This window comes from Channa argus, chromosome 20 (genome assembly GCF_033026475.1).
Source record: "Channa argus isolate prfri chromosome 20, Channa argus male v1.0, whole genome shotgun sequence".
NCBI lineage: Eukaryota > Metazoa > Chordata > Actinopteri > Anabantiformes > Channidae > Channa > Channa argus.
Genome location: NC_090216.1, coordinates 4,110,439 through 4,137,730, shown reverse-complemented (window position 1 = coordinate 4,137,730; position 27,292 = coordinate 4,110,439). Strand labels below are relative to the sequence as shown.

At 41.6% G+C, this 27,292-nt stretch overlaps 3 protein-coding genes across 7 annotated transcripts; 2 read left to right on the top strand and 1 right to left on the bottom strand.

Annotated features, from left to right (window-relative positions):
• Window positions 1-1,709: 1,709 nt before the first annotated feature.
• On the top strand, window positions 1,710-8,518 carry LOC137106168 (dickkopf-related protein 3-like). The gene is made up of 3 exons (XM_067489256.1): window positions 1,710-7,660; window positions 7,804-7,978; window positions 8,313-8,518. The coding sequence occupies exons 1-3, from the start codon at window positions 7,508-7,510 to the stop codon at window positions 8,516-8,518; spliced, it is 534 nt and encodes a 177-aa protein (XP_067345357.1). The 5' UTR covers window positions 1,710-7,507.
• On the top strand, window positions 8,381-15,922 carry tectb (tectorin beta). 5 transcript variants are annotated; one of them, XM_067489252.1, is made up of 12 exons: window positions 8,381-8,514; window positions 8,868-8,957; window positions 12,018-12,093; window positions 12,631-12,821; window positions 13,556-13,707; window positions 13,786-13,888; window positions 14,334-14,437; window positions 14,541-14,624; window positions 14,717-14,879; window positions 15,189-15,267; window positions 15,416-15,448; window positions 15,684-15,922. In XM_067489252.1, the coding sequence occupies exons 3-12, from the start codon at window positions 12,027-12,029 to the stop codon at window positions 15,755-15,757; spliced, it is 1,050 nt and encodes a 349-aa protein (XP_067345353.1). In that variant the 5' UTR covers window positions 8,381-8,514; window positions 8,868-8,957; window positions 12,018-12,026; the 3' UTR covers window positions 15,758-15,922. The 5 variants fall into 5 exon arrangements, with proteins under 5 accessions (XP_067345353.1, XP_067345355.1, XP_067345356.1 ...); XM_067489255.1 differs by lacking the exons at window positions 8,381-8,514; window positions 8,868-8,957 and adding exons at window positions 11,172-11,942; window positions 12,479-12,521; XM_067489254.1 differs by lacking the exons at window positions 8,381-8,514; window positions 8,868-8,957 and adding an exon at window positions 11,110-11,942 and having other exon boundaries at window positions 12,682-12,821.
• A 947-nt stretch (window positions 15,923-16,869) lies between these two features.
• On the bottom strand, window positions 16,870-27,246 carry gucy2g (guanylate cyclase 2g). Its single transcript, XM_067489373.1, has 21 exons — window positions 26,243-27,246; window positions 25,307-25,655; window positions 25,079-25,188; window positions 23,988-24,170; window positions 23,757-23,901; window positions 23,244-23,379; window positions 23,023-23,126; window positions 22,741-22,907; window positions 22,480-22,620; window positions 21,484-21,567; window positions 21,221-21,325; window positions 20,972-21,043; window positions 20,521-20,689; window positions 20,267-20,422; window positions 19,324-19,501; window positions 18,997-19,137; window positions 18,701-18,893; window positions 18,129-18,303; window positions 17,861-17,959; window positions 17,066-17,157; window positions 16,870-16,980 (listed from the first exon to the last, which is right to left on the bottom strand). The coding sequence occupies exons 1-21, from the start codon at window positions 26,663-26,665 to the stop codon at window positions 16,870-16,872; spliced, it is 3,333 nt and encodes a 1,110-aa protein (XP_067345474.1). The 5' UTR covers window positions 26,666-27,246.
• Window positions 27,247-27,292: the final 46 nt, after the last annotated feature.

Below are 27,292 nucleotides of genomic sequence, written 5' to 3'. Positions count from 1 at the left end.
ATTAATGGCATTAGCTCAACTCTGCACTGCAAATGTGCACTTGTTGCATTTACTTGAAAATAGACAGTAATATATACTATAACTTTTAATGAAATTAACCTCGAAACCTTTGAGTAAAACTATTAAATTGTTTAGGTAGTGTAAACCAGTGTGATGTGTTTTTCCAGAACATTATACCCCAGACAGTAAACTCAATGTTTGAAACTTGCTTAAGTATTTCTGTTGAGCTTTACCGTTTACATTGAATGTATGGGAAATACGTTCGCAATGATGTTCATCTACAATGGCTGCAAGGACACGAAAACCCACAACTTCAACACCGCAGAGGGAGAAAGCGGTTAATGATTTCTGATTGGTGACAAAGTGCATCGTAATAACCCGACAGATGACAATATGGTGCTGGTGCATTTGTGTATCCACAGCTTCATAAGGCCCACAGCTCTAAATTTGTGATTCAGTGTGAGTTTACGTTATGAATCCCTCTAGGAATTTTGCAAAATTTAATGCAAAAACTACTTAAACTTAAACTTAAACTCCTCAGTGTGTTCTGCTTGAACTTGGAATTTAAAAAAGCTGTAGCAAAATCCGACCTTTTAGGCTCCAACAATCAAAAATGTCAGCGAAATATCGGACGGAATAAATTATGGTTAGTAATCGAGGGAGCTGACAAAAAAAATGCTTGTATGTGTGACTCTGAAGTGATTTTTATTTTAAGAAAACTGCAGCCCTATGAGTGAAAGAAGCAAGCCTGGCATCGCTACTAAATTTGTGAATTTGCAAGAAAATGGGAAAAAAACCCACAGTGCTAGAGCTGATCTGCTGGGTCCGACTGAACGGGATCCAACAGACAATGATAACAAGTACTGTTTGTTTTCTATGCTTTAGTGCACAAGCACTCACAATGAGCTCAAAGCAGCGAATGAAACTTTTTTATGAGTCTGAATTGTTCCAAATGACTACTTTTAAAGACTGTTCAGTTTGCCAACGGATGTGAGAAATTCATTAAAAGTACTGACTCACTGTTTTTGAGACATTGACAGCTTTGCTAAATCTGAGAATTTCCCCCTGATTCTGTTTTGAACATCACCTTTGTAATGTGCAAAACATTTGTGGTGGGCTGACTGTTGTTGACTGGTTGTTTTAGGCCTTGGTGACACTTTTGGCACTGTGACAAGAGCACAGTTTCCATCTCTCCAAGACAGTTGGTGTTTGGATGCACAAACACCGATAAGATTCTATATTCAAATGATGGTATAGCCTCGCGTTTCTGTTGCCATTTCTGTTTACGTGGGTGAAGCCTCGGATGTGCTGTATTTATTCTGTTTATAATACACTGGGTGGCTGGACATAAATCACGTGCATTTTGTACATACTGTACAGTACCTATTAATTATGGGCTGTACACTGTGTCCACAAAGCAGCAGAGTAAACACTCGTGGTCATGTGCAGAAGCCAAGATGGAGAAGTATTATTTGTTTTAAGTATGAAGATGATTTAAATGATGGTTTTGGAACAACATTTAGGGCCAAGTCATGATTTCTGTGTTTGTGTCTCGTCATGTTTAAATTGTATTTTATTTATTTAAACCAGGCCTGTGGTTTCTTTTTTTTTATATATATACAAATTGATATAGATAATTGTCAATAGTCATGGTCAGTGGTCACAGGGTCAGTGGTTCGATCCCCGGTCCTGGCTATATGTCGAAGTGTCTCTGGGCAAGACGCTGAACCTTTCCCATCCCCAGCTGTGCAGCTGTGCTGGTCCAAGCCCGGTAGAAATAGGGGAGGGTTGCGTCAGGAAGGACATCCGGTGTAAAAACTGTGCCAAATCAACATGCGGACAATGATCCGCTGTAGCGACCCTGAACTCACGGGACAAGCCGAAAGGACAAAAAGAACAAACTCTTCCTCAGGCTCTGCTAAGGTGTTGCTCTGTTAGCAGGCTTGTGTGAGATGCCTCCAAACACATGATCAATCGGTTATAAAGTCGTTGTCATGATATGGCAGATTATTGTCATTGGGGGAAACGATATATATGATATGGCACAGCCCTAAATGAACTTTTATTTAACCAGGTAAAATCTCTGTCGTAACATTAGGAGTGGAAGATGATGTCCTGTAAAATCAACATCAAATTTTGCAAGTTCAACTGTTCACACAGTAAATCTGTATTTTATCATTGATCTTTTTTGGCCGTTCTCTGTTGTTCAGGCAAACACAACAAACAGAAAGCACCTCTTCTGGCTGTCAACAAGTCGCCATGTTTCTAGTGCACATTTCCCTAATTGTCACTCACATGTGGATAGAACAAGGCCTTTTATATAAAAAAACAAGCTTGGGAAGTCAACAATAGAAGCTACAAACCCTGTTACCCAAGTTACCAGATATGATTCATCAACAGCAATGGGATTTAATCCAGAATGGAAGAAATATTGTCAAATTGTATTAAGGGGGGAGGATATTAATTCTCTTTGAACTGGACTGCCAAAATGCTGAACAGCAAACATCCATAATCAAAACCATTAAGAGGCCAGAAAACAGATGGGATGATAAGGATGGAAAGAACAGGCCCATCCCATCCACCCAAAGTACAATTTCTGCCATGGTCCCATACATTTGATCAACCAGTAGACTCTTTGCTGGATATTTGCCCTAATTGTAATAAATAATAATTATAATAAATTGCCTGATTTGTGACCCCTGCTCCACATTTTCCTCTTTCCCTCTTCTTCTTTTCCTCAAAAAAACAAAAAAAAACAAACAAAAAAAATAGCACAGAGGGCTGTTTCCCATTACAGAGGGAGTCGCACTCTGTCTTCTTCTGTCTTGTTCCAGTTGGAAACAGGTTATTAAGAAGATTATATAAACCTTACCAGAAATGCAGGTCAAACATCTGAGGTCAAAAAAAAATACAGGTTTGGTTTATTTTAGGTTATTTTCAATGATGAGGTAAGTGTACGTATGTTGTTGTGGCCCCAAAACAAATGATTTTAGCACGAAGGGTCTTTGCCAAAAAAAGGATTGAGCTGGTTATGAATCAGCGAGAGAGACTTAATATCATTATTGGAAACTAACAGGGCATTGTGGTGAGGGGGTTTCCCGGGGAGTGTTTGGGGACACGGTCTCCCTTTGAAACACATCAGAGCCACAGTATTATTACAGTTTTCAGAAGAAGTCTGTAGTTCTGCAAAGCAGGCTGATTCACAAAGGTTCTGACGCTGAATATAAAGTTACCTCACACCAATAATGACACAAGGAGACATTACTGCATCGTTCCTGACAGATGTGTTACAGAAGTTTGCTTTAAGCTAATATAAAGAGAGAAATGTTTTACTTTGTGACGGTTGGTCTTATACAGTATAATCTGGATTTAAGGTGAAGTTACCCAACGGTTGGGGACCTTAGAGCAAGTGTCCACATTTGTCCTTTATCAGCTCATGATTCCAGCTACTTGTTGACACATGTAACTGCTATCTGCCATCTTGATTAACCCTCAGGAAGAAAGTCCCATATATTTAATAACTACTACTTGTTAAAAGACACTTAACAATAAATTGCCCCTTATTTCTGCTAACAACTACATTTGAGACAAGGCCATTTTTATTTTGGCCATGAGGCTTAGTTCCAGAAAAAATGTAAGAGAAATAGCTTAGCGGTGGGAACTCAGTAGGTTAACTAAACCAAAAACACAGCGGCGTGAACAGAATTGACCAATTAAATGATGTAAACATGAGCTGGACTGAACGAATTCACCAGAGTGAAGCAAACTAGTAGTCTAACATACAACAACAGATTAAACAGCAACTAACCATGAAGGCAGAAAGAAGTCAGGAGCTACGCGTAAAGATGTAGTGAGGGTGAACGCGAAGCAAACTAGCGGAACGGAACAGACGGAATAGTAAAAAAAAAAACACCCAAAAACAAATGAACCATGAAATGACCTAAACCACAGCCCGAAACCAACTCCCAATGAATCCAATACACAAAGAGTCGATGAAAAGGTGTGTGGGATAGCTGGGTACAGAACAGGAGACCCAGGTCACGGGAGTTCTGACAAGGATCCGGCAGGGAGTGACTCCAAGAGAGGGTTAAAGTAGACGGGGGCACAGGTACAAACAATCAGGGTCGATGAGGTGAGTAAAGTGAGGGACGTAACTACAGACGGGAAGTAGGACTGAGGGACTACAAAACAAAAGTGGGGAAAACAGGGAGAGCGGGTGAGAACAAAGGGCAGAGACTGATGGAAAGTGAGAAAGACACAGAAAAGGAGGCTGCAGGTCTGAGAAGAGACAGAGGAGAGAGAGCGTTTATGGGCAGACTGGTGCAAGGAGGCCCAAGAGGTGAAGGTGGGCAGAGTCCAGTGTCAGGTCTCTGACGAACTGATGCTTGTTTTCAGGACGAACCTGTTCTGAACCAAGAATGGCTGACAGGAATAAAAAAAACAAAAACAGTATTATGCTAAAGCTTTTGTACGGCTTCCCCTGGTTTTGTAATATTTGCCCTGGTTAGAATGAGGTCACCAGCTCGTGTTAGTGCACGTGAAGGCCACCTCTAAATGAAGAACAACAACCGTCAGATTCTGTGATGGTGCTGGTTTCTTTCCGGTAACATTACTGGCTTTATTTCACCCCTCATTGCACTTCATGGGGAGTGATCTACACCCCGTGGAAGGTGCGGAATGTCTGCCCGCTAACACCAGGAAATGGCTTTGAGGCATTTATAGCACCTTGTTATAAAGTGTGACTTAAGTTTAGGTTTGAGCTTTGGGTGTGAGTCAATGTGAAAACGCCGCGCGTTGACGTTCCCACTGAATTACAAGGCTGCAGTCAGTCTCAAGGCCATTACTGTAAACTCTGTTGCCACTTGCGGGGTTTCTTTCTCTCCCAGCAACAAAAGCAGACATAGACTGTGCAGCACAATAATACTGAAAGGCAGCATATTGAAACCTCATTGTTCTCCAATGCCCCGAACACACTGTGTTCCTCCATTCTTGCACTGAATGTGCTTTTGTTTTTATGGTCCTCATGCCCTCTACCATTCAGAGCTCCCTATGGGGGGTCGAGGTCCATTACAATGGACTAACATCACCCTGCCCCTTGTTTTTGTTAGCCACTAATTGCAAGACCCACAGCAATGTTGATTGTGACAGCAAGCGCGTTCATTATGAACGTCATTAGTAGAGTCATCAACACTAGGAGGCCATGGCAAGGACTGATTGGAGCCAGGTATCAGCTGCTGGCACTGGGTAAATAAAAAGGGGTGGGGGGAGTATCTTGCTGTGAGTGTGGACGTGGAGCAATAATATAAATTGAGAGGAATGCGACTGGGAGTTGGAGTGTTAGCCGTCATTCTTACAGTACACTGGGACAACACAGGGAGAAAAAGACTGGAGCTCATAAATCTGACTAAGACGGCAAGTTTTACATTAAATACATCGTTGTTACTGTTTGCATCACAATATATTCCCATTATCTCGTTAAGACGTCCTCACAGCACAGCTCAGTACACGTGAATCACAGTAATTACAGTGCTCGGTTTGCATAATCACGATACAATACTTACTTACATATTGCTAATTGATCCAGTTGTTGCTATTGTGACCATCAATTACGTCATTAGTCTGCGCTAGTTTGCTTTGATAAGGACTTAACTACCTGGAGCTGAGATGGCTGCAGACGCTGCAATATCTCCTGTTTGCCATTGACAATATGTAAATGACTAGCAATTACCCAGGCATCTCAGAGTGCTAAGGAAACATGGAGTGGAGCAACAGCTGCATAGAATATTCCAATCCAGTCCACTTTATTTATATATTTAAAAAACACCCAGCTTGGCCAAAGCGCTTTCCATTGTACTATTAAGGAAAATCTTTAAAACCACGTAATAGTAGAAATTTCTTTTAATTTGCTGGCTGCAGCAATAATTAAGTATTTAGGCCTTGACACTGCAAGCTGACAACATTAGGCCTTTAGGGTTTATGGGTAATGTTTGGGCCTAAACCGGTGTGAATGAACTTCTGAGGAATGGAAACACACTGAAGGATTCTTTCATTTGGAAACTTTCGGAAATGTAAAACATAGCAACTATAAATGGAACCTGATCTAACTGAGTATAACAAAGCTTCGTTATCCGAAGCTGAACTTAAACGTGAGATAACAAAACAATCAAATACATTCAAAAAGCAACAATCATAAAGACTTTTATTGTCACTGCACACAGAAATTCAGTGGAGCAGCTCCCATCAGTGCACTTTTAAATACAAGTTAAAAGTGTCACACGCAGGTCACACACTCTTCAAAACAGAATAAAAGGGAGGAACACACACGCATGGCACCATTTAAAATCACTCTTTCAAGTTTAAGAGTCTAGTAGTCCGTTAAGTGGGTTTGTGCGACTCCGGATGCCCCTGTTAAAGAGACTGGGCAGAGGTTGGCAGTGTCTTCCGGGGGAAGCAGGGGGCAGCCAATGATTTCCTGTGCCTTCCTGTCTGCTGCTGTACGGCTGCATGCTGTCTATTGCGGAGTGATAGAAAGTCATCAGTAGTTTGGCCTCCGGGTGGCTTTTCTGCAGCGATCTGAAGAAATTAAGTCTCTGTTTAAGCTTCTTCACTGTCTCTGACGTGTTGATGCTCCACGTTAGGTCATCAGCAATAAAAAAAAAAAAAAAAAAACTACAGTTTTGACTCAAAGGAATCTGTGTGACAAACTGTGTGGGTTATTTCTGGTGGGATACATGCTCGCGTTCTCTTTTGGAAAGTTTTTTCCTTTGAGCAGCTTGTCCCCCCCTCCCCCTCCTTATCTCCCTGATGACTGATGGTAATTAAATTTAATGAGACCATGGGGTCGTCTGCAGGGTGCATTTCAGCAAATTGCTCTCAGCGTGGGGTCTGAAGTGGGATAAGGTAGGGGTCAACGTGGCCGTTGAGTCCGGGGCCAGAAGTGTTTGCCCAGTGTTAGGGGGCCGGGACCCTCAGTGGTTTTGACCTGTCGCTCACTGACCAGCGAATCACGTCATACATTAGTCTCCTTTTGTTGTCATCGTAAGTTTGCCTGGCAGAGAGAACCACACGCTTGCTCCGGTTCTGCTGTGAGGAGCTCTCATCAGCCCATCACCTCCCAGCCCCATCTCACCTCTTTCCCTTTCTCCCCGCTTCCCGACTGGTCACTTTGCCACTATTTTCTGGCTGTGGGGGGTTGGCCAAGGCAATTCTGATAATCTACTAACAACTAATTGTCTCCTCCTACCCTGTTGCTTGGACAAACAGCCTGGTGGGGGGAAGTGAAAGCCCGCTGACCTATAAATGTCATGCAGGAAGAGGAGCCACATACTGTCACTGCATAGATTCCATGAGCCTTGACTTTCTACACATTTTCTGGGAGCTTTGAATTCGATTCATATACAAACGACTCTTCTTCCTTTTTAAGTCGCTTTGTTTTGAGTTGGTTGTTTCCAGTTTCTCTCGCTTTGATTTTATCTGGGTTTTTTTTTTTTTTTTTTGTAATTTCAATATGTTGGGGAACTTGTGGATGCTCTACCTCTTTCTGTGCTTCTTGTACACTGAAGCTCGTATCTGGGCCTGGATGCTCAACATGCCTCACAGCCCTCCCAAAGAAGGAGCAAACGCGCTCAGAGAAAGTCTTCCTGTTGCCAAACCAGCTACGGTAAGTTACTGGATGCTATTTTTGAATACAATACATTTGTGTACTAAAATATTCTTTCTTGAGCTTGGAAGAATACTTTTACGGGACACAAGACAACTGAGTTTTTAGTTTAAATTTTGATACAAGCCCCCTCTTTTTTGCAGGCTGTGTGCGACCATGACAAGGCTTGTGGGCGTGGTTTCTCTTGTGACCGTCACTTTGGTTTGTGTGTACCTCTGAGAGGGGAAGGCCACTACTGTAGGAGGGACGCCCAGTGTGTCCGCGGACTCAGTTGCATGTTTGGGAAGTGTCACCGCAGCATCCCCAATGGACAAGAGGGTAGGAGTTCAACACTGGATATATTAAACACTTATCTGTGAAGAGTATTTGCATTTTAGATTTACATTTAGTGATTTGACGGGCTCTTTGATTCAAAGCGACTTCCACGTGAGGTACGAGGCAAACAAAAATCGAAGTCAAGGAGAAAACATCAAAGAAAAGTCCTATCAGAAATGTTTCTGTTTCATGAGATGCAAGTGCAAGAAAGAGCAGAAGGAAAGTTTTTTCTTTCTCACATTGAAGTTTAAACGTAGGGGCCATCGTCAATCTGTCTTTATCAATTGAAGGATAAAATATGATGACCTTAAGTGACTCTACCTCCTCCTTCATTCAGGCGCCAGGTGCAAAGTTGACAGGGACTGTGGGACATCCATGTGCTGTGCACGGCACCACGGTGAGCAGGTGTGCAAGAGACGCCTGATCCGTGGTGAAAGCTGCTACATTCCGGATGGCGGCCTGGCATTCAGCATAAATCAGATTTGTCCATGTGGGGAGGGGCTACTTTGCCGGGAAAACAATGCTTCGCCCCACAGAGAGTAAGTGCAGTACACTAAGTTAGTTTTCATTGCAAAGGATTTACTCACAATTCCACCACCAAAGGTGCGTCGCCAATAAACCCTAGATCCCCAAAGGCCCCAATTATTATCACTATTAAAGCCAAATGACATACGGTTGTGTCAGTCCACTTGTATTGTGTAGTGAATCTATACTAGTGTGCTCACATTGGCAAAATGCACCTTGAAGAAGAAGAAGAACTCCTGAAGAGCGTCTGCTGTTGTCAAACGGAGGAGCAAGTCGCGGCTGGAAGTCCAACTAAAAAAATGTTTGATTTGTCAGTTTTGATTATAAATGATTCCAATGAATTAACGCAAGTTTGCTTGTGTTTCAGGAGGGATTTCATTTACCAGCCAGAACGAACTAGCTGGACCTGCCAAGCACCTAATCCTTGACGTCATGGCTTAATACCAAAGCTCCTCATGTAAATAAGTTGTATATGATTTAGTGTAAATAACTGTATTTTCATATGTCTTGCATTACTCGCCACAGCACGTTTTTTAATTTCATTTTGTACATTTTGACAAAAGCACTACTGTATGTGACTGGGCTCAACAATGTCTACTACAGATCTTTGTATTTAGTGATATTTGATTACATCTATAAATTTCTATTCGATTTAAAGAATTAAAAGGTCGGTTTTTTTTCCCCCTTTTTTTCTATTTTCTAACTGATTCCTCTCTTGTGGTGAACACAAAAAGGATGTTAGGAAGCATAGATTTACACAGGGACCCACGTGTCCTTGCATAGCGTGTCCACTGTCTGATTTTGGGGGGGGGTATGGATTTCCCCCATAAATAAGGCTCAACATTATATATGAGTAAAAAACCTGTTTTGAAAATATGCCCTACACTTAATGGAGAGTTGGGGGGCACATTGTTAAGATAAAAAATATGACTTGACCGCGGTTTCTGTTCTGCACGATACAAACTTAAGTTGCCGTAAAGTTCTGCTGGAGTAAATCTTTGAGGGTGTAGTGTGTCTTTAAAGCTCCAGGGGGACTATACAGACTGACTCTGTCCCTCTCTGAGCACGTTGCTTGGATTGCACCCTGCCGTTATATAAACTGCTGGACTCTTTGGCCTCCTGATTGTTAGCATCACCAGATGCTGTAACGCTAGCTGTCCCCTGACCCATTCTTAGATTGGTATCTGCCCGGGACTAGTTCTTACCAATTCCCCTGTTGCTGCATTCAGATGTTAATTGTCTGCAGTTTGTCTCTCCAGTTGCTGGGTGATTTGAAGGTTTCTGTGGAGGACACTGGTGACCTCTTTGCTATCATTTTACAGCTCTTCTCATTAAGTCCTTTGCCCTGAGGCATTTGATGCTGTGAACTTTATGTTAATATGAAGAAAGATTTGAAGTGTCTTAGCTACACGTCTAATTTGGGCGACTTTTGTGCAGAGTGAATTACCACCCTCTCAATTTTATTGGCAAATTTGATTGAGATCAGAAAAATGAGAAGCTCTCAACTGCATTCTCATCGGAATTAAATTCAGTCACCACCCAAAACCTACAGGAAACAATGATATAAGCTTCTATTTAAGGACGTAAAAAGGCCAATGAGAAGACACGTTGCAAACACACATGAAAGGCTGATATCCAATAGCTCAAGACTGTGAGAAACACTACATTGGTGAATGCTGCGAAACAGAGGCCAATCATCTCAGCTTAAGAACACTAGTTGCTATTTTTTGCCCACGCTTATCTGAGCTGCCATCACCTTTTGAAGGTATCCATATGCGTCTGTTTGCACTGTTTAGCTCCTTGAATGGTTTTGTGTTCCCGAACATTTTGTCCTCGCTGACAAAGAGACAGAGCAGGATTGTGTGCTCATCTGTCTGCCTCAGGCCTGCTCTTAAACTTTTACATATGTCTTCTGTCGTACTGCATGTAAAGACATTTCCTGCTTAGTTACTGTTTAATGATTGCTGTTTTAAATAAAATAAATATGCTTCTTCGCTTTGTGGCAGAGGGTTGGAGGAAAACAATGATACCACTCTCATGTCTTAATATGGGTGACGCTGAATGTGAAACGGTGGAAGCAGCTTGTAGGGTTCTGTGCAAAGGCAGGCAAATATAAGCCAACGTGCACTTTCAGAGCTCATTATTTAACACATTAGATCTCATCCTTCAGAACCAAGAGGATGTCTGGCATGTGACCCTTATAATAATCTTGAATTGTCAATCTATATATTCACTGTGGCATCATACAGCTGCAGTATAGGTCTTGATATTTTTGTGTGATATAATTGCCTGCACTTTTGTCACTATTCTGAAAAACCATGTCGTGAAACACTGGGCTGCACATCCTTGCATAAACACTTAGCAACCCTTTTTGCAATCCTCTGGTAAGGTAGAGTATAAATGGAGCTGTCAAACCAGACCCAAGCCCAATGCAACTGAGGGTGTGTGTTGTTTTATGCCTCTGATAAAATGGGTAGTTGTCATCCACTTCACTGGAGGCAACATACAGTGGCCACTATGGGCCCTAACCCAAACCCAGATGTCCACGTCTCAGCATGTCCCGTTGGGTTTGGTTTAGTCACCCACCCTCAGTGGAGAGCTCCCTGAGCATGAATGTGGTCAAAAGCGAGCAGGCGGATCAGGTTGCACAGTTTTTTCTGCCTCCTATGCCTCATTTGGGAGCCGCGGGATAAAGAAGCAAGTCCTCCGAATTTTTACTGATGTAAAAAGAAGGTGTTGATAATTTTGCCGCCTACAGAATCCAAAAAATACTTCTTACTTCTCAAATGCTTTAGTGTTATCTAACCAGTGCTACTCTGCACACTAGTGTCCTCGGGTTTAATTATCATTGTTATTGTAGTTACTGATAGGTCAGTATGGCAGCGTAATATAAAGCTCAATGAATTTTAAACAGACCCTCTCTCCAGAATTAAATTAATTAAAATTGTTTATTTGAATTCGAAAAAAAAAAAAAAGCCTTTTTCCAAGCTTTGTAGGCAAAGTAGTCATGTTAGACAATCTGACAGTCTGTGAGCCTGATATTTCTGTCCCGTCTTTTACAATGTTGATGCTCATTATATATGAAGTACAGTCACGATTATATTGTATTCACTGTGTAAAATGAAAGATGCCCTGGATGACCATCTCCGGGACAAATCAAAGCCCTAATCCTGTGAGATGCTGGTCATTTGAAAGTCAATGTCTGAGCAGCACAGAGAGCTTTTGTGAGCAGCACCACAATAGAGCTCTTAAATCCGTGCTGCCAGTGGGAAAAGCGGAGACAGGAGAATGGGGGGAAGTTGATTACCCTTTGCTGTGACAGTATAAAATGCCAGCTCAAGCCGTCATGATGTTAGTGGCATAGTCACAGGTGCTGGTAACCTGTTGAAGAGCCATGAGGGTCCTCTGATATCCAACCAGTTAAATGTGTTTTTCTCTACAGGTGAGTGTGTTTTTTATGGCAGAATTTCTTTCATATCATAATCTCTCATCGTAGAATTTTCCAATCTCTCTGCAGCGTCACACTATGGCCTCTCTCGGTGCACTTTTAATGCTGTTGCCTGTCGCGTGGACCTGCACGCCCCAAAAAGCAGGTAAGCGGGTGCTTCCTGTGCCCAATTTGCTCGTTCCAAAATACGGGATGTGCTGCAGATCCCACAAATTTAAAGCAGTCACTTGGGGGTTTGACTAATGCTAGATGTAATTCTTACCATAGCTTTGTCAGGGCAAGGCTTTTTTTTTTTTCCCAAACCCCTAAAGTCACAAATTAGTCTACAATAGCTCCACAAATAACACGTTAAACTCAATTCTTTTTTCCAGAGGTGACAAGCAGCTCTCATATACACAGACACATAAGCCCAACATGGAAACACAGTATTTAATATATGCAACATTAAATAAAGTATGTTTTTTATGACATTAAAAAAAAACTGCTATTTTGTTCTTATGTGTATCTTTTTATCTTTCTGTTTGTTCTAGTGGGCCGCTGTAACAAAATAATTTCGTGCAAAGGATCTATAAAGTATTATTCTATTCTATTCTGCATGGTGTAATATTTAAGTGTAACAAGTGAGTTTCAGGCAAAGAATTACGAGAACATGTTTCTACTAAAGACTTTTTAAAAATTTCAGACTACGTTATGGTGTCTTGTTTCCCCAACGCCATCATCGCCAATGTCCCAGAGTGTCCTTACGGCTGGGAGATTGACCAGCTGTCCCTCGGTGGTGTCTGTTACACTGGAATTCACAGCCCGGGTTACTTCCGCTTCATCATCCCAGACCTAACGCCCAAAAACCACTCGTACTGCGGCACTCAGTCTGAGGTGAGACGCCGAGGGTCAGAAAAGTACATTCTCACTCACTTTTGTAGTACTTGGAGTACTTGTAGTGCACATTAAAGCAGTACATTTACTCTACAGACACCTCTCTTTGTTGCTGTTACACAACGTTAAAGCACAGGATGCTGAGGTCACGTCCTTGGTGAAAAGTTAGGCTGATTCCAGTGTTTTATTTAGCCTCAGCCAACAATGACTAACTACAGAAATGAAAGATTTGGTCCCAGTGGGCTTTATTTCTGGCAGTGTGGAGAAGACTCTGAAACAGCGTTATCCTGCTTGTGGAAAATGGGATTAAACATTTTTAGAGACGTTATATTTGAGGTCTTCGGGGGACTGGAGTGCAGATAGTTCACATTCTGACCTTAGTCTTCTTGAAACTATACAATACACTCGTACAGTGCAATACTGGCTTGATGCAGTTTTCCGTCTTCAATAAGTGACAATTATTATTGTTATTATTATTATATTATATGTTGTTATATTGTCTCCGATATGATTGTTGAGTTGAGTGTCACGTTGTTGTGGTTTTTAAGATGCCATTTTTCGGTGATTGGACAAACTAAGTTCTACTCACTGTCCATCCATTGTTGAGGGATCCAGGTACAAACCACCCAGGCAGACATCTCAAGACCAGAATGATCTGCACTGTACCAGTCCTTGAATAAGAAATGGTGGTTGTTATTCTTCTTTTTGATGCGGATATCTCTTGTTCTCCACAGTATATGCCCGGCAAGGACCCTAAGTACATCTTCTACAACTCCATTGTGTCCAACGATACTTCGCTCACAGTCAGGAACCAGCCAGTCAACTACACATTCAGCTGCATGTACCGAGCAGCCTACCTGGTAAACAATGCAGTCTTCAGTCAAAGGTAAGCATCAGTCCAGAACACAAGGCAACCACAGTTACTGTGTGGATAATATGTTCATTCTAACACAATGACTTGCAGCGTTTTTACTAAACCCTCTGCTTTTTCCAGAGTGGCGACAGTTTATGTCAACAACGGGAGTTTAGGCACTTTTAGATCACAGTTGTCTATGAATGTGTTCACGGTGAGTAGATGCTCACAGATTCCCTTTCTCCAGTGGAAGCCTTTTGCGACGTGCTTATCGCAATTATGATAGTTTTAGATGTGTTGTACAGCGAATGCTGCCTGGAAAAATGCAGGTATAATAAAGTTGTGCTGTGTAAGCATACGCATTTAATATGGTCGTGAAATTCTAACAAAAGATTGACAGGCACATACGTATAAATCAAAACCTTTCAAAAGAAAAACAGGTCCAAAGATCAATGGATTTTGTCTTGTCCCTTCGGGGGTCCCCACATTCAGTCCTTGCCCACAAAAAACAAAGCAGCAAAGAGTCAATTCAGATGCCAAAATAATGCATTTATTTCGTGTACAATGACAGAGACATTTAGCATTTTGGCTCAAAGATCATTATCAGCCCAACGGCCAGTGTGCTGATCAGCTGAAGGAACATTAAAAATGTTTTCTAGAATTCCAAGTTCCTGTATGCCAAGGATGCTCCCTATGTGATCGACACCTCTGAGATCGGTTCGGAAGTTTTCATCGGCATTGAGGCAAAAGGCCTAAGTAACAGGTAAATCAACAAATATTCAAACGTCTGCGGCGTTTTAAGCCTATTGATTTAAAAGGTTTTCAGAATGTCATACATCCCTGATCCATAATCATTTCCCTCTCAGATTCAAAGTTGTAATAAACAACTGCTGGGCCACTCCTACCCCTTACTCGACGGACAGGAAGAGGTGGAGTCTCATCATCAACAGGTAGTCAAATATACAATGTTAAGCACTTTTTAAGATGAGCTTTAATAAATTCCACTTTGGTTACTCTAATAATTAATATCATTGCCCGACAGCTGCTCCTTCGACAACACTGTGACTATTTTTGAGAACGCCAAAGACAGCCGCTCCATGTTCAAGTTCAACTCTTTCCGCTTCCAAAGGCTGGAAAAAGTGTCCACCGTGTGGCTTCACTGCGACGTCCACGTTTGTGATGGAGAGAGACTTGTCTGTCTGCCTGTGAGTCCAGCGCTTATCTAGGATAACACACATTTTAGTACTAAGGGAAGTTTTACTTACTCCACAAAAGTGACAGGCTACTGCTTCACCCCTTAAAGGAGGTGAAGAGGTGAGAGAAGCCCCTCCCAGTTCTGTGAATTCGACAAAACAACTTATGATAATGATGAGGAGGATTACAAGGAGCGATAAATTAAATTGGACGGTTCTTCTTTAGTTAATCTTTTGCTTTTTATGAATGTGGTCCGACTTTACACAATGTGCTGGTCTGTATCCAGATGTTGTTGCTTTTGACTCTTTTCTTTCCTAAAGAGTCCCTGCTCTGTGAGAAGTCTGACCACAGACATGGATCCAAGTGGGGGGATCCTCACTGCTGAGTTTCACATTAAAGGTGCGTGAGCACGTGTTGGCTGTACTACACTCTGTGATACAGGGACAGGATCTGTGCCACTGTTGGCTTCAAGCTTTTACATTAAGCAGACTGTCACAGACAACAGAACTGAGTCGCTTAGAGTGATGAACAGTGTTGTCTTTTTCAGGTCGCGTGTCGTCTAATAATGGACACATAACAGGTAAGTGTGATTTCATGAGATCTATAATTAAAATGTACTTGAACTTTAGTGTTCTGAGCTTTTTCCAAAGAACTGACACTTATGTTTCATTCATTTTGTAGATTTGACCCCATTTTCAAAGGCAAAACTAGTAGTACTAGTGTCAAAATATTTCATTTGCTAGTGTTCAAAGTCATAAATTTGTTGTTTGACTGCTATTGAGGTTTGAATAACTGTATTTCCCTTTTGACCGCAGGCACCTCTCTGTTCATCCTGCTGCTAGTCCTGAGTAACGCATTTTGTGATTTAGTAAATGGATCAAGAATGTAGTAAAAACATTTCCATTCAGTCTCATTCACTCATAAATTATTAATATACACACACACTCACATTCTCGAATGGTTTTCTCATTTTCTCACTGATATTAATCAGCACATTTATTGATCCATTCAAAAATCTTTTTCATTTTATATACATGATTCTGTCCAATAAAGGTGTAGAGATTTTTTTAAATATCGTTGTCCTTGTTGTCTTGTATTATGCATAAAGGTTAATGTGATAAATATCAATGCCATTTTCACAATGTTGGTAATGTTGGGAGCATTGGTTGTGTTCTAAAGTAGCATAATACAAAAAATGTCAATGTTATAAATTCACCAATCACAATTTTATTAGCTTTAATAAGGGTTATATGAAGAGAAAAGTTCACATAATCCAAATATAAGTCAATGAAGATACATAGAAAGTTCTTGGAAATCAATGTAATGTAAGAAAGGTAGAAAGTTTTTTTTACTCTACAGCATTTTTCTCACAGCTCCAGTTAATGTACTGAAGTAGATTCTCGATGCACATTTATGTCTTAACCCACTGTCAGTACATGAAGTTGAAAATCGTTTTCTCCTCGACTTGCTGGTTTTAGTGAAAAACACTCTCCATAGTAAAAGATCCTTTTTTTTTTTTTTTTTTTAGAAAATGGTAGAAAAGGTTTCTTTGCTACATTTCTCACCCTTGAGTTCTTTTTCAGCAGTTTTCAGCACAAATGTGAGTTTATTGTACCAAAACAAAGAATAAAGACTTAAACATATCTTTCATGACTCTTAGAAAAAGTATGAAAAAAAAAAAATCTGCATTTATTTGCTTCCCGTGAAATCAGTGATTTGCATTTTGACTCCCGTCTCCGTCGGCACATCACCTCCAGTTTTCCTCTTCGTGAGTGCAGGAATCAAACACTGTGAGACCTTTTGCTTTGTTAAACGTTCACTGTAGTAATCACGCTGTCAGTCACATGAGCTTTGGTCAGAGTTTTCTGGGCCTTTTTGTCTGCGACCCTCACCCCTCCTGGTTTCTTGAGCAGAGACATCACAAATATAGGTCAAAACATAACACTGGTTTACACGATACAGGCTGAGTTGCCTCTGCCGAAATGTCACGTAGACGTCACACTATACCTCTGTTTGTTTGAAACTATCAGCTGTTGGGGAGTGGTGAGCAATAAGAGGAGGATTAAATCCGTTTTTGTTCAGCAGCCAGTAGGTCTTATGAAACCCTTTGCCCTGTTATGGACACGAACAAACAGGGGTCAACAACCATGGACTACACAGGATTACTGTGGACAAAAGATGCAGACTCTTGGGTCACCTTCATTTCAATTTGTCCTCTTTCCTCCAGCTCGAATGATCCTTCCTGGATAAGAATGTCTACAGTGGACTGGGACACATGAATCTTCAGAGCTGTGAAAAGAATTAATTTTGAAATGTTTTCACATTTCCAAGCCAACTCTCTCCCCCCAAAATGTTTTTTCTATACAGCTAAAGTGGAAACGCTAATACATTCACATTCACTCCCTCTGATTGCTAAACTGTAATTGCAGTTTCAGTTTAGTTGCATAAGAACATCATTTTTCAGGGCCAATCTAATAAATGATACAAATCTATTGCCATTGTTTCTGATACGACATGTTACAACATCAACACCTGGAGTTAAATGCTAACATCACAAAGTGTCAGGCTTGGTTTAGACCAAGATCAAAGCTTTGGATTGGATTGGATTTTGCCTGATTGTAGCACGAAATTAAATCTGAGTATCAGCAAATTCTTAGAATGCGTCCTCTTCTGCCTTCTGCATCCCAACCCCAAGGACTCTAAGGATTTATCTTTTGGGGCTTTATCACAGTTTTTACAATACTTTGTGGCAAGACGTCCAAGTATTTCACTATGGGCAAATGATAATAATAGTCAACCATGTACAGAACCAACCATTTTTTATGTTTAATTCGATAGATTTCCAAATATCCCATAATGGTAACAATCGCTTTTGCACACAAACCTCACTCAGACTTGCACAATACAACTGTTACGTATCTTAGCTACGGTCCAAAAATGTTAAATGAGGAAATTGCTGTAGTGATGTAAAGGTGTTCACATGTGGACTCACGTAAGCTGTTGCTTTCCATCCGCGAGGCCGTGTTGACAGTGTCTCCAAACAGACAGTAGCGAGGCATAGTGGTCCCTACCACTCCAGCAACCACTGGACCTACGGAACCCACACAAAACTGGATTTATACATCTTTAAATTTCTGCAGTGTTTCATTTACATTTCACGCTCGGCGTACGGTCCCAGTGAAAAGGTGTGTCAGTCATCTATGTTCACATCTACTCCACAAACCTTCAAGCCGAACTGATTTACTTAGGCTGCCTCTTACCTGAGTGTATCCCAATGCGAATGGCAAGATGCTGATTAGGCATGTGTCGGATTTTAAAAACCTCGATGGCCCTTAGGAAATGCAGAGACATTGTCGAGATTTCCAAAGCGTGTTTATTGCCATTGCTGATGGGGAGACCACTGGCCACCATATATGCATCACCAATGGTTTCCACCTAGTTGAGAGGCAAAAGGCGACAAAAGCTTTACTGATTATGTAACAATTGAAATCGTTTTTTGGACTAAAAAGAAGAAAAGTCAAATGATACGTGTTTACACTGTAAATCAATAAGTTCACTTTCTCATCGAAAGGTATTTGAGATTGACTGATTGGCCGGTTAGCTTAGCATCAAGACTGGAAACAATGGCTCTACCCACAGCTCAAAATCCACCCAATTTCATTTTTTTGGCACTTTTTTTTCAGTACAATTTTAACAAACAATATTATGAACATGATCGTTACATAAGTTGATGTGTTGGCTTTGAGTTTCTAAGTAATACTGACAGACATTCACATAACCCTATATGTATAATCTCACACACTTTGTTTGTGATGCATAAGGAGAAACGTACTTTGTAGACGTCGTATAACTGGATGATGTCATCGAACAGGCTGTAGAGGTCGTTCAGGAACGTGACCACCTCCATTGCAGAGCTGACAGAGCACATGGAGGTGAAGCCCACTATGTCCGAGAAAAAGATGGATACCATGTCGTAGCTTTGCGGCTCCACAGACTTCCCTGCCATCAGCTGATCTGCAATGTACCTAGGAGCAGTGAAAGACGGAAGCCCGTTCAGCTGATGGCTCTTCGAGGTTCTTCGATGGGAGACCGTGACCATTGGCATTTTTTCGTGCATTTATGTGGTACCTTGGCAACATGCTGGAGAGAAGCTTGTCTGCGCGGGCCTTCTCTGCTGTGAGCTGATTGGTCCTCTCCTCCACCACCTCTTCCAGATGATTGGCATATTTCTCCAGCTTATCCACCAAATTATCCAGTATATTTGCATGACTACGGTATCAAAAAAACAAAAAAAAATCCTGATGACCTCTGCTAAGGAGGTTTTTCTTTCACCTGTTGTTCTGTGTATAATCATGATGTGTATCTACAGTGCATACTGCACCTGCAGGCCCAAAAGAGAAACGCTGAGAACACTTTACCTACTATTTTGGGGCGTATTATGGGTAAGAGATAAACCTGTCTGGGCTTGTGTCCCTTAGCAGCCTCTGTATTGACACAAACGGTGGTCGGTGGTCAGGGTTTTCGCTCCAGCAGGCCCTCAGCAGTGAGTTGATGTTTTCCTCGCACAGCTGCTCGGACAGCGCCGGCCGGAGGGGTTCCCCTTGGAAAGGCGTCCGCAGCTGCATCACAATCTCTTGAGGAAATGTCGCAGGAAAGAGAAGCGGCGTTTGTATTGTGTTGTGATATCATTTTAGCTACACTAGCTGATGGGCCCTCTCAGCCAGCTCTCCCTGACCCAATCATTAGCTTAACGTAGAACAAATTCTGTGAACTTAGCTGACGAAATAAGAATCCTGATTAAAAATCCCTGTGTGGAAATGACCAGTGCTCTGATATTGTCCAGTCTGGTGCAGATATTCACATGCATTTGCATGCAACCATCAGGTTTAAAGTGTAATGCGGCTTTGATTTGTGCTTTGATTTGTGACCACAAATGGTCCACAAATGTTTTTTTTTTTTAGTACTAATGAATGACCTCAGTTTGCATTAAAATTAATGCTTTTACATTCAATGTGACATAAACTTTTTGGACATTGTGTCATATGTGACGTCAATGCTATTTAAACTTCTAAAGATCTAAAGATCATAGGATAAAGAATTTAGGAATCTGGTTGAAAATGCCCTTTTTTTGGTTTTCTTTAGTATCAGAGTAATTCAGCATCCATCAGTACATAGCCAATAGAAACAGTTAAGAGCTAATTTTCAACTGGGCCAGATGTCACAATATCAACCTGCTGTTTAAGCAACAAACAGGTAGGAACCTTCCTTTGGAGAATGCAGTGATTAATGGACCTCAGCTACATAGCTGTGTGTTTGATGCAACAGCTCGAGCTTATGCCACATCAGAAAACAGTAAGCGTGGAAAGAAAAGGAAAGACGGGCGTTGTAACCCGCTAACCTTTGGGCTGCAGATTGATGTCATGATATGGCCCAGACTTAGAGTTGTACATGAGCTCCCACATGATAATGGCAAAACTGTAGACGTCACCTTTGGGCGTCCCGTGGACTGAGGCACTGGTTTGTCTCAGAAGTTCAGGTGCTGTCCAGTACATGTCTGCAACACGGAATTCAAGTGCATCCTTCATGTTGTGATGGTCAAAAATACAAGTATATTTAGTGAAGACTTTGATTTCAACAATTCCACCTACTGACCCTCAAATTCGGCGTTTTCCACTGGCGTGATTTTGTTCTTGCTCCCACATTTGAACTCCCACAGTCCAAAGCCAGACAGTTTGATCTGGAGTCGGCTGTCCACCAGACATGTGCTGGGCTTCAGGTTGCCATGAAATTTCATGCTACTTTTGTGAATAAACTCCATTCCCTGCACGGGAAATAAAGTGAGTTAACATATGCAATTGTCTCAGAACAGAATTTAGTAAAAAGGTTTATAAAAAGTCAGTGCTGGTTTTTGAAATATCTGCAGCATGCGTCTATTTCTGTGTGAGTTTATGGACCTAATTGTCCCACAATGGTTACAGGGTATAAACAATAAGATTTGTGCTCCGGCTTTCAGTTGCATTCGGGTTGTATGTTCGCCAATATTGAGCTCATGGCTTTTGGAGCAGACTGAAGGGAGTTGACGTATTTTATAGTGCTGACTTACGCTGACAATATCGTATGCAAAGGACAGCTTAAACATCACATCCAGTTCAACATCTGTCACCTTTAAAACGTCCTGCAGATATAAATAACAGTACCAAAGGGTAAAAAAGCATTTTAGAGTTACAGTTTCATTGAATCCTGTTGGCCCAGAGTAACAGTATTCCAAAAATACCAAAAGTGCACCGAACATGTAAACTGGTATTTCTACAGTATGAAGTCAGTGGTTCTGTGTTGTGTGCAGTGCACTGACCTTCAGGCTCCCTTTCTTGCAGTACTGCATGACCAAACAGACATTGGGTGGCTCGATGCACACACCAAAGAACTGCACCAAGTTCTCATGTTTCATCTCTTTCATCTGTCTTGAAGAGGGGACGATGGTTAGGCACACGACATATTAGCTTTCGAAGACACATTCTGATATTGCTCACAAACTAGCTTTGCCATTTAGTTTATTTTATGATTGTTGCATTTTCATAAAGGTACAGAGTTCATATGGAACACGAGGAACTTTACCAGACTAAACTCTGTGATAATTGAAGGCTTCTGGAAATTGCAGCCAATGGGGTTCTTGATGTACTTGATGGCCACTTGATTCCCCTGTATCAAAAATGGAAATGACATTAACTTAAAGAAGATTAGCAACGTGACATATCCGCTTTTGAATAAATAAAAACCACAATTTCAACAAATTCATTTGAACCACCCATAGACTTAGTTTTCTTTTTTACAACATGCTACAAAGCATGATGTAGGATGGAGCAGAATGACTTTGAGTCCCGTGGTAGTGGTAGCTTCAGCTGTAGTTCAGATGAGGCAACGCTAAGGCCGCACTCCTCTGCTGGCCTACTACGGCAGCAGGAGTGACCTAGTGAGGCGATGCTTTTCAGAATAATTTCAGAAAGTCCAAATGCAAACACAGACAAAGACCAAGGGATCATGGAAAAAGCACAATGGTGCATGAAAATAAAAATTCCACAACTTCACATGACCTATTGGGGGAAAGACTTTTAAAACCTAAAGGACGCCTTCACTGATTTTGAACTTCTTATGGTTGTAGTTTGGGTAGTACATGTAAATAAACGCCATTAAACTCCCCTTTGACTTCCCTGTATCAAAATCTGTCTCTACTTCTAGCTGAAAAATGCCTCCAGTCACTTAGTGGAACCTTAAGTTCAGATCTTGTTGCTCACACTATGGACTTTGTAATTATGGGCAACGTGCTTCTCCAGAGCTCCCACCGAGCTGAACTCCTAATGAGGAAAAACTCCTATCATCTAGAGGAGTTTTTCATCTAGAATTGGAGAGAAATTTAAAAAAAAGAGGGAGTCAGAGGGACGTCTGAACACATTAATGTACATTTACATCCTAAACTAAAGCCGCAGAGCACAAGTTGAAATTTGGTGAAGTCACCCTTTAAGTCCACAGTCCTTTCAACATAAATCTGTGATTGGCACTTGTGGCCATAGTTGGTATTATTTAGCAAAAGAATTACATGAATAAAACAGGTACCTGGTAGAGACCTATTGTGGTGTAGATGTGTTCTTTCCCTGTCTTGTCCTTCAGGCCATAACTGTTGCTGGAGAAAATGGACTGAGAGCCACCGCTCTCACTCCGACTACCTGTGTTGCTTAGGGATAGACCCGGATTTACCTGGAGGGGACACGAACACACACATTTGCATGTGAGCAGAAAACAAGACAAGGAAAACCCGTTCAGAGGAACATTAATGTGCGGTTGGACCAGATAACAAATCAGTTTTAGTGCTCATACCGGGGGCTCCCTGATGATGGTGATATCGCTATAATCGATAAGCCACCAATAAGAGTCATCGAGTCGCGTCTGCAGTCGAAACTTCTGCAGAATGAGAACCCCGATGCACATAACCGCCAACACTCCGATGATGGGGAAGGTCACGAGCAGAGCCAGCAGGGCAATGTCTGTGGCGCATGATAACAGTAAATCAGGACAATGGATAAATGCTTGAAAAGCAAAAATCCAGTTTCCAAGGTTGTTTTGAAGAAAGGCGAAACAGGCCACTTTTACAAATCATACCATTAATCAGCCATTCACAGAGTTCGTTGTTGAAACCACATTCTGGTCTGTCAGACGGGGGTCGTCCTTTGGGCCAAACCACAGAGGCAAACATTGAAGTTGGCCTGGAACGACATTTCGTTTACTGTATATAGTTTATTTATTCCCAGTTTGTGAACCTGCACTTGGGGCAAGAAAAATGTGTGTTTGTTTATGTCTGATGGAATAAATTAGATTCTTACTGGACACTTTTGGTGTGACTGTCGAAATGGAGGACGGGCACAAACTTGGTGATGTCTCCTGTATGCTGCAAGTCATAGATGGAATAGTCCATGTTTCTCTCCCCCTCCTTGTCAAAGTGGACTAGTCCAGAGGCACCTGCAATGAGAAGCCATTAGTGCATCAAACAGTGTGTAAAATGATGAGGTTTGGGTTAAAGCGATGATATTTGATGAATCAATGCATTTCTTAAAGGACCCCCCAGGATTCCATTTATAGAAATTATATTGCTGTAAATAAAATTGTAGCGATCGTGTTGGTGGATTTGTGGAAAAAACCTGGACAATCAAAGCAAAAATACTAAATGACACCAGAAAGAAGTCAAGGTTCTTTTATTTACTCATTTTGAGAAACCACCTACCATATTAAGCAAATGAAACCATATTACACAGCTGGAGTGAAGTCTTCATACAATTTTAATAACATTTTTAAATCTCCAAATTTAAAATTGGAGATTTAAAGGGGACTTTACCAACCGTAAAATCGAATAGCGTTTCTATTTTTCAGTCTCTGTAGCAGCTGCCGACCATCACGAGGGTCTTTGCCATCTTTGAGGACTTCCTTCAGTCCCATGGCGTAAAGAAGCACTGCGTCGTGCAGATAGGCAGCGTAGGGGCTAATCTGAAATAACAGAAACAGATACATTTGGATGCATTAATAACACATTTATTACATGTGTTATTTTTGCTCTTATCATGGGTGCTCACCTCTTTTTCAGACGTCAGGTTGCTCTGAAATGGGAGTCCTTTCAGCCGTTCAAACACTTGCTCAAAGAAGTCATAGTACTCATAGCCTTCGTAGGATTTCTGGCCGATAATAAAGACCATTTCTAAAGCTCTTACAGCGGCTTGGTTTATCTGGTCGTTCACAGCATATTTCCACAAGTTATCCTGCACAAGTTCAGAGTTTTGGAAGATAATACGTTTGATTTCAAGATGATGAAATACTCGTGCAGCTTTGGCCCTTACTGTGGTACAATAACAAAAAAATAGGTGTGTAACTGCAGAGGTGGAACCAGAGGGGGGTAAAGGGATGGCAGTCCCCCACCTGGACTCTGACTGGTCTGTAGCACCTGTCCTACCAGAAGAAGGGCATTTTCTCTGGTCCAGTTTGTAAACCTGGTCTGTTTCTCCCCTTTGTTTGGTTTCCTTTCCCAAAAAGAAAATCCCAAGCAAACTAAAGTGCATCGCGACACGTCACGTGTTCTTGTCCCCTCACCAGTTAAATGGATAAAGCGCGGGAACAAAAAAAGAAAACACCGAATATATGAAACTAAACCAGTGAATGTTCCTGAGTGAAAAATTGCTGTGCAACATGAACAACTACACAATTCACGTTTCCTCTTAATCAAGTTCTGCCAGCAAATGCAAAATGTACCTACATTTGAACTGAGAAATTACAACACTGTTTCACACTTTGCAAAGAAGATGATTTTATTTTGAATTGGAAATTTTTGGGGGGTCCACACCTGAGTGCCATTGCTGTAAACCATACAGTACCAAAGGGGAAAACAAACCATTGATTCAACTGAACAAAAGGGGAAGGTGTGAAAATGCCCTGAGAGGATGGATCGGACTTGACAAAAGGGAATTTTAAATTGTCTACAATGATAAGGGCAAATTGACACCGAACAAATGATGACAGAGCGACGGAGAACAACAAATAAAAAGATGCAAAATGGCCACAAAGGGACACAAAAGGACATCAGGACAAAGACATAGCTACTTAAGCATCTGTAAACCTGCACCTGCGTAATCGTTACTGTTTTAAAAGTGTTACTCACCACACTGCCACTGACCTCAAAATGCTGCACTAGGAAGAACACGTAGTTGCCATGCATGAGACCCTGTCTCTCAGCCTCCAGCAGCAGAGCCATAGAGTCCTCTCTGTTTGTCAGCACCACAATTACTGGAGGGCAGCAGAAAACATTTGAGAGATGCACAAACAGTGAGCAGCCACTGCTAAAAACGTGGCCGTATGCTTCCAGAAAACCTGACAGGGCCACACTTTGCTACACTTCTCCTACCTCTGGCTACCGTTGAGATGTACTTAACGTTTCGACTGAGGAGCTCAGGATTACTGGTGTCAAACTTCACCGCTGCAGTCAGCTCAAACTCGTTTCTTAGCGGATACTCAACAGTTTTCCACAAAGTGTCAATTTTGTCCCAAGTGTTTGAGTCCAAGCCGCCTCCGATCATCGCTACGTAACTCCAGCCAAAGAACTTCAGGGTCTTGACCAGGACCTCCGACTTCCTTTTAAGAGGGGGCACAATCTTGATATAGGAGTCATAGATGTCCCTGTTGTCCATTTTGAATGACTGTCCCACAAAGCCGAACATGGGGATTTTCCACGTTGATGCGATGAGACCAGTGACCTGGAAAAGCAGAAATAACTCATCTTTAAAATCCCAATAAAACAGAGATTTTAAGAAGGAGCAACATTTGGATTTGCTCAGGTGGTGAGTCTGTGCCTCTGTGGCTTTTTAGACGTCATCGACATTTTATTTATTTCTGCTGATGTTTTTTTTTTTTTTTTGGTTAGGTGCTGCTCTCAGAATGGGCCTTCATAGTATATAAATACTCATATTTTAGTAGTAGTGGAAATGTACATGTCCTTTACATAAATAAAGGTCATATATGGATCATACTGTAGCATTATGTTATAGGTGTACGATAGCAGGAAATGGGAGTACTCACATATAACCTGAAATTTAAATATGTACTTTAACGTAGGAACACAGTACTTCTTTAACAAATTCAGTAAAAACGTGATTGTCTTCTGACAGGTGTTTCCATTATTTTGTCCACACAAATAACAAAATCATCACTCTGTCGAATCCAACATCCGTACAAACAGCTGAATCAGCGCCTCTGTAACAGAACTATATCGCCTTGCTGTACCTAATAAACTGCCACAGGGAGATGGATCATTACAAACAAGAACACATCACATGAAACATACCTCGGCCTCTTCTGGACACGCCGGACCAAACAGCGCTGACACATTTTCCTTCCACACCTGGTGAATGAATCCTCCCAGGGAAACTTTGGGATTACAGTCAGAATCCATGTACACCACATCCAGACTGTAGTTCCCCAGGAAGGAGGGATTTGTGTTCACCTTCTCCACGGCTATCTGTATGGCTGAGCCCAGGCGCAGGGCGCTGAAGGGGAAGGACATATTCCAGGGAGCCTGGAAACCAATGACCAGCTTGTAAGGTTGAGACCCATTTATGTTGTTATTAATGACGGCCGCAGCAGCAGCGGCAGCAGCGGCAGCGGCAGCAGCAGCAGCAGCAGCGGCCGCAGCAGCAAAGACAAATGCAAGCGGGAGCTGAAGCACCAAAACGTGGCTAATGCCAGAACAATGTACTGCCTTCGACATCACGACCAGCCCATTAGTTGCTTCATGTTGCAGGGCTTAAATACCCAACTTCCCCCGGTGATGCTGGGCAGTTGTTTTGGGAGGAGAAAATGTAAATATGAGCAGGAGAGTGGGAGGTGCAGACAGGTGTTAACTCCATAATGTTCTGTCATAGAGTCTTCATCAGACTCTGTGTGCGTGTTCCACGTTCACATGCTTCAGCCCCTGGTCACGTTCATTAAAGCACATCATTAAAGGAGTATCCATGACTGTCCCCCTGCACCATGGTGCAGTGATTTTATCATACAGCTTTCTGGGATGCACAAAGTTTTAGCATTTGATTTGAGCGTTGAGGGACAGTAAGACATTTTTTAAACCTTGTGTGTCAGGGCTGATTACGTGTGTTGTTAGATGTGTGTCTGCTCATTTGAACTAATAAATGGGTTTGTTGATAATGTTTCAACTAGCAGTTATTTTCATTATTGTAAAGCAAATTATTGTCTTTAACTGTTTTTAACAAAATGTTAGAAAAAGGTGAGGTCTTCAAATGTGTTATTTTGTCTGATTAACATTCAGAAGACCCTAAAATATGACATTATACAAAACACAACAAAGTATTATCCACATAAATATACATAAAAAAATGTT